Source organism: Rhynchophorus ferrugineus, unplaced genomic scaffold (assembly GCF_030347505.1).
Source record: "Rhynchophorus ferrugineus isolate W39M unplaced genomic scaffold, kcgeb_rfMv2 rfM4, whole genome shotgun sequence".
Taxonomy (NCBI): domain Eukaryota; kingdom Metazoa; phylum Arthropoda; class Insecta; order Coleoptera; family Curculionidae; genus Rhynchophorus; species Rhynchophorus ferrugineus.
This window is the reverse complement of record NW_027472583.1, coordinates 15,201,624-15,209,405: the sequence shown is the minus strand read 5'-3', so window position 1 is coordinate 15,209,405 and position 7,782 is coordinate 15,201,624. Positions and strand designations below refer to the sequence as shown.

The window sequence follows — 7,782 nt, the reverse complement described above, 5'->3', positions numbered from 1 at the left end:
GAGTGATCATAACACTTACTTATTGCTTACTGAATAGAGCCTAAAACTAATGTAAAATAATAAAAAAAATCAAGAATGCATAAGTTTGCCGCATGATATTAAGATTGTGGAAACAATAAAACAAAATTTATAATTGTAAGTGATGGAAAACATTCAGATGTTTAAATAAGTATTATATCATTCAAGGTCACCGATCGAGAAAAAGTACAAAGAAATGTTGTTAATTATAGCACGAAGTAACGCTTTCATTGATTTACGGCTCAATGTGTGTGAAACAATGGCTTCTGCACTGTTTTGTTTGTTTTATTTTTTGTAATTTTATGCCACAGTTCCTTTCGTTTACGACTAATTGTGTTAAGACCGATACGGAAACGACTCCAACTTCTTACCTAAAACCCATATCACCATTCATTTCATATCAATAACAAACCGTGCGGTTTAATTGGGTATATCTAATTTTACCTTGACATTCTTAGTCTCATTATTTTGATATGACCGAGTTCTTAAGTTTATTTTTTTGAACGAATATGCTTCTGAAGAAATACGATATTTTATAGAAATCAGTGGATTTGGAAATGGGGTTATTATATTTTATTTTTTATTAATCAATTTATATACAATTTTCATTGTTTGATCGAAAATTATTTAAGGGGTTAATATTATCATAATTGGATATGAACTATTATAAAGGGTGTCGTTATAAAATGGCTGGGGACTCCAAAAAAAAACGAATAGAGACATTTTTTACTAATTGATATCTAACAATTAGTAAAAATGGAGTACTTGGAAATGTTCACTGTAATGCCTAGAGTGATAATAACGAATATTATTTGAGTATTTAGTTTAAATATTGGGGAAAAGGTCGAATTATCAACTGATAACTTTTTCTAACTGGAATAAAACATTTGCATAAATGGCGTACAGTGAAAGAGCTATTTTAGGGGATTCTAATTTCTATGTATTTCGGTATGCTGAAAATAAACATAATATGGAGAATATTCCTCTATCTTAGGATTTATTGCAAAATTCAAAATTTATTATAAAAATTATGTAGGTTTTATTACAATAGCCAAAATTTATTAATACTAATATCAAGTCTGTTCAAAACTTTTTTGTACATACGTCATCAAGATGTTTAATTTATCGCCTGCCGCAATTTGTAAATTCGTTTCAAAATCAGACAATATGTTCCTTCCCATTTTATTCTACTTAAAAAGAGACACAATACTGTCTGATTAGTTCGAATGCGTAAACTAATGAGCCTGTCAAAGTCGTCCGGTTGTTAAACGTATGCAAAATTCTTGAAAGCAATAGCAATAGGAGGTTATAACTCTAACCTATAAACTATTGTGGCTCTATAATTTACTGTAGTTTTTAAATGTATAGGACTGATTACCTACATCGAGACCTTCAGATACCCACAGTCAGTCAAGAAATCAAGAGAATTGCAAGGAGGCATGAGGTAAGACTCTCTTCTCATGAGAATATTGAAATATTACAGCTTTTATATACCACTAGAACAGGACACAGACTCAAAAGAATCAAACCATCTGATCTTGTGTAGTGTCGTGTAGTGAGGTGCATGTAATAAAAAATACAGCAGTGACATGTATAAACATCATTTCACCAGAGATTGAGATAGGGCCAATGGGTCCTCCTGGTTATATACCTAAATTTAAGTTATAATAAAGATAAATTGTAGGTTAGATGGAAACGACTAGTAACAATGCAATAATTAAATAATAAAAAAAAGGGTTATAAGTTTTGAATAGTGTTAGAATATAATTTTGCAACGAGTTGAAGTAGTTGAAGTACTGTCTAATTAATGTGAGAATTTTATAATTTTGTTAAATTTGTCAGGTGTTTTTTCACGAAGAGTCAAATTTTATTAGAATCCTCTATTAGAAGCTCATACAGTCTTCATTATTATGCACCTATATGCTTTCTTATATAACACTCTATAATTAATTATTTTTAACAAAACTCACTTATTTACTGAGATCAAGCTAAAAACAACAAATTATGCTGTAAGAAATTGTTATCAAACAAAAAAAGACGGAAATCAAGCATGAACATTTTTACCTACATCGAGCTGGTTAGTAGAGCGGAGAAATCATGGAATACATATTTTAACATAAACAATATCAGATTTTTTATTTTGTTAGTTTTTGGCAGTTACGTAGTAAACTTTGGTATATAAACCCAACGAGTTGATCACCGAAATCAAGTCGAATCGAGCTGATTGATCAATTACAACAACATGAACAAATTTACCGTAAGAATTTAACGTTACCAGTTGAATTAAACAACTTCAAATTGTTGTTTCTTGTTTCAGATTATTTTCTGTTTGTCTTTCGTGGCTGTAGCTGTAGCTTACCCACATGGACACGAAGAAGAAGACCACGTAAGTACACATGTATTAAACTATTCGATAATCTGTAATAATTTTTAAAATTTCTCAACAGCAAGTCCCTCACTACCACTTTGAGTATGGTGTACATGATCCTCATACTAAAGACCATAAGTCTCAACATGAAGAACGTTATCACGATGATGTTAAAGGCGGATACACTATTCATGACCCGGATGGTACCCACAGAATCGTGAAATATACTTCGGACAAGCACGATGGCTTCCAAGCTCTTGTACATCGTGAAGGTCATGCCCAACATCCGGACTATTATGACAAACACGGACATTTCCATGGAAAAGGAGGTACCAGTTACGTAGGAGTCACCCACTGGGGACATGGCTCAGGAAGATAAATGTCTAATATATTTATTGTCTATGGTGCTTATATAATAAAATATTTTATTATATATTTTGGTGTTTATTTACTGCTTTTCTTTATATACATCTAACATTGATAAAGGAAAATATTGAGGATAAAGGAAAATCTTCTGACACTATATATTTTTATATTTCCATTCATATAAAACCAGTTTTTGACCGGGTTTAGCATTTGAGATTAATTTACAAAATGCGCAAATTGCTGCCGCGAAATTACTGTCGACTGCTTGAATCACATCTTTTCGAAAGAAAATTTAGAGTCTCTTAGTATTTCGGCTGGAGTTCCACAGGCTAGTGTCTTGGGACTACCCCTAATCAGCTCTATACTGCTGATATCCCAACAACAAAAGAAGCAGTACTTGGAACATTTGCCGACGACACAGTTATCATGGCAAAAGATGTATCTCTGTTTAAGGCTGTAGAAAAACTATAAATAGCGGTCAACAAGATATATAAATGGACTAAAGACTGGAGAATGCAGACAAAACCCTAATTATATCACTCGACGATGTCCGATTCCTCATGCAGAAACGGCTAAATATCTCGGAATATATCTCGATAGTAGGTTAAATTGGAAACAGCATGTTAGACAAAAAGCAGAGCAGACTTGACCCAAAGTCAAGCAACTGAGTACAGTATTTTCTAGCTAACCAGTAGGTTAGTCAGAAAATACTCCCAGCTTGAGCTAAAATTAAAGAGATTGGTTTATCAGTCAATCATAAAACCAGTTTGGACCTATGGGGTGCAAATATGAGGTTGCACTAAGGCATCAAACCAACTAGTAATTCAACACACCCAAAATAAAGTTCTACGATCCATTAGCGATGCTTATCGCTACGTAACCAACGAAGAGCTGCACGATGACCTCGAAATCAAAAGGACACATGAAGTGATCCAAGATTTCGCTTTAAAAAATGAAATAAAGTTGCTAAATCACAGCAACGTGGAAACAATGGAGCTACTGAACAATATGCAGGAAATCAGGAGATCGAAGTAAACCAAACCACACGAATTTGTTTAGCGTATAAGTGTTATTAACTTTAGCTTAAGTAAATTAGTTTTATCGAACAGTAGTAATAAACAGAACGCAACAGTAGTAATAAATTAATTTGTAAATTAAGATTGTACTAAGCATATCTAATGTAAAATGTAATTATTAAAATAAAATTATTATCGTTACTGATATGACAGTTTCGGTCTCATAATATTCGTTTGTAGTAAAAAGTATAGTGGAAGTAAATTTTATTGACAAAAATAATCAATGCTTAACCAATAAGTTTAGAATCATTAAAAAAATTGATTAACCGAAAGTTTTTATTAAAATGTAGTATGGTTTAGCCATTTCACGCTGTTTAGCAAAAAGCTGACTGTGATGTAAATAAGTGGTTAATAAAAAGCGATTTATTTATATTTAAACTAGATTTAATTCTGTTACAACTGTTTAAAATCGTAATTACACTATAATATTTGTCTGTGTGTTGGCTGTATTAAAAGAGTATTATTTTGACAAAAAAATTATATTTATTAAACATAAACGTAAATTTATAGTTATCATTAATTATTTATTTAAATGCATTTTATAGTGTCATTTTTTTCATTTAAGTTTCATCTATACCGGGCCTTAGCTGAGTTTTAGTGTTTAAAGTGCGAGTCAAACCATCGTTTTCGATGTTAAGTCTATTGATAGGAGATTGCTTGAGTTAGAAACATCTGGTCTTACCCAATTCGGTTACCGGCATGATTGGGAGAATAGTATAGGATTTTGTTTTTTAGCCAACAAAAAATTAAAATATTTAGGCCATTGGAGTACACTGAGCATCAGTGGCCAACACCGTTTGTCTCTTCAATTACCACGCTACCAAGCCATTAATTAATGAAACTTAAACACATAATTCTGGTTTACGTTTTTGTGTAGTTTTTTGTTTGAGAAATATTTTGGTACAAATCGATTAAATAACAAAAACAATAGCGACAAATTTTAATCATAAAATTATATTTATAATTGATAATATTTTCACCGTAGTTATTGTTCTACTTTATATTCAAATTAAATTATATCGAGAGCTAGAAAAAAAAGTTATATCACCAGAACCTTGTTGTCTGCTCCTTAAATGAACAGAAATCAATATTTTTTTCATAATTTGTAAGGTTGCAATACGATTACCAAACAATAAAGTCACTGCCTTTTGTTTGTACTATATAAACCAAATAGTTAAATTATTTGATTCAGTCTCTTTATTTCTACTCAATAGTCAACATGAATAGATTTTCAGTAAGTTTTATTCCTCTTTTAGTATTGTATGGAGCACGGACGACGGGGTTCAGTACAGTTTTTTTATAGGTTGTTGTTTTGATGTTCATTGTAACTGCTGTTCTTGGTTATGGCGTTCAAGAGGATTACGGTGGAATTGAGGAATATGGCGATCAAGGAGGGTTTTTCAATGATAATCATTTTGATAATAATGGTTTCGAATATAGTGATTTTTATATAAGTGATCCTCAAGATGGTAGTTATGAAGGGGTCTATAAGAATGGAGAAGAAGGAGCTCAGGCAAACTTGGAAGGGGGTGATGGTAATAAAGCCAATCAAGAAAGTGCACATGGAGGTCAAAGTGGTGGAAACGGACATGACAGTCACGTAAGTTAATTCGTCACAGGTTTAATACAGTGTTTAATGTGACGTATATTTAGCATGTTCCCCACTACCACTTTTCATACGGTGTCCACGATCCCCATACAAAAGATCATAAAACTCATCAAGAATACCGAGACCATGATAAAGTCGTCGGTTCCTATACATTACAGGAACCCGATGGTACCCATCGAATTGTTGAATACACTGCTGATAAACACAACGGTTTTCGAGCCGTGGTGAGACATGTCGGACATGCTCATCATGATGCTGGCCATGGTGATCATGGAGGTCATGTAGGGCATAGTTTCGTGGGAACGACACATTGGGGTTTCGGATCTGGATGATGCGATTCTGTAATAGTTAGGTAATTAATTTATTTAATAAAGATTAGTATTTTTTTATTTGTGCAGTTTTATTTTATACATTTCTTTAATATTTTTTATTTTTATATATTTTAATATATAATATTTTAAGATTTTTTCTTGTAAATTCAATACTTTCCTATAAATGGGTATATTACTACAACTGAAAGTATTTGAACTTAGTACCATTTGAATTTTCCATATATTTATTCATTTATATTCACAATATTGGAAGACGAATAAGAAAAGACAATAGCGAATTGGGTAGGACTGACTATTTGAATTTTTGAATATAGACTTTTAAAGCTTTCTCAAAAGATGGTTTTGCATTTTTAGGTAGCGGTTAAAAAAATTGATAAAATAAATAATAGTATTTGTTAACTCTATCTATTTAACGCAAAGCAGATAAAAGTTTTTTGCAGTAAAGGTAATAGTAAAGAATAATTATAACATTTATAAATATTATAATTGTAAATAATAATTGAAAAAAATATACTAATAATATTTAAAATATCATAAATAACATTTATGTCCTATATTATAAAATTACCTAAAAGAAACAATTGATTTGGGCTTTTGTTCTGTAAGAAAAGTTCTATGAGAAAGTGTTACCTAAAATCAATTTATAACTTCCTCAAAAGGTACCCAAACTTTTTTTATTTCTAAATCTTTTCAAAGCTAACTCGAATGCAGGTCCTTATAAGTTCATTTTTACAAGTCCGTTTTTATGGCTCAGAAAATATGCTTCTCTTGAATACCGCATCACTTGCAGGACATCAATATAGGAGGTATTTCCGTTACTTTGATATGACCATATAAAATACTTCAAAACAAGATCAAATTCTGCACCAAATACAACAAAACTTTATGAAATTCACCGTTAAAACAATAATAATTAATCCTCATAATCTTCAAATAGACTATTACACAGTTAACAGGTGTGCTGATACTGAAAAATAAATTTTTCACAAGAAATATAGATGATGTTGACACCTACCACCTACTAACCTACAATTTGTCTTTATGATAACTTAAATCTAGGTATATAACTAGGAGGACCCATTGGCCCTATCTCAGTCTCTGGTGAAATAATGTTTATACATGTCACTGCTAACTTTTTTATTATATGTACCTCACGACACAACACTACACAAGATCAAATGGTTTGATTATTTTGAGTTTGTGTCCCGTTCTGGTGGTAGCCAAAACCTGCAATACAACAATATTCTTATGAGAATGGAGTCTTTCTTCATGCCCCCTTGTAATTCTCTTGATTTATTTACTGACTGTGGCTATCTGAAGGTCTCTATGTAGGTAATCAGTCCTATAGAATTTGGGTGCGCCCACAATACCTCTCAGGACTTTGTTCTGAAAAATTTGTATTTTTTTTATGTTATTCTTTGCAGAACATCCTCATAATTGAACTCCGTATATCCATATAGGTTTCAGTATTCGCTTATATAATTGCAATTTATTTAGTTTTACTGATTTTTGTGATTTTCTTCCAATTAGACAGTACATTTTCCTATATTTCAATTTCAGTTTTTTTTCATTTCTTCTTTATATGTTCCTTCCAGCGAAGTTTTGCATCAAGTTTCATTCCGAGATATTTAGCGTTGTTGTTCTATGGAATGATAGTATTATTTAATGTTATATATTGGTATACTGCACATGTATAGATTTACTTTTACATTTATTCTTATTTTCCAAGATTGTGTCCAATTATTTACATTGTCGCTTGCCTGTTGTAATTTTCGTGAGGCTTCTTCACTATTGTCTCCGACAGCTATAATTACAGTGTCGTCAGCGTATGTAGCTATCGTAAAAAGTTTTAAAAAGTATTAAAAGTAATTAAAAGTAAGTGATTTAAATGAATTGTAACAGTTTAGATGTTTTAGACCAGTTCCTGATTGAGCTGATGAACAAAAACTATTGTGTATTTTCTATATTTATTTATTAAATCTTGTATTAAAAATATTTATAATCTTTGGCATC

At 31.3% G+C, this 7,782-nt stretch overlaps 1 protein-coding gene across 1 annotated transcript; it reads left to right on the top strand.

The window, feature by feature from the left end:
* Positions 1 to 2,137: 2,137 nt before the first annotated feature.
* On the top strand, positions 2,138 to 2,765 carry LOC143196306 (cuticle protein 7-like). Its single transcript, XM_076403968.1, has 3 exons — positions 2,138 to 2,275; positions 2,336 to 2,404; positions 2,466 to 2,765. Exons 1-3 carry the CDS (start codon positions 2,261 to 2,263, stop codon positions 2,763 to 2,765), a joined length of 384 nt encoding a protein of 127 aa, XP_076260083.1. The 5' UTR covers positions 2,138 to 2,260.
* Positions 2,766 to 7,782: the final 5,017 nt, after the last annotated feature.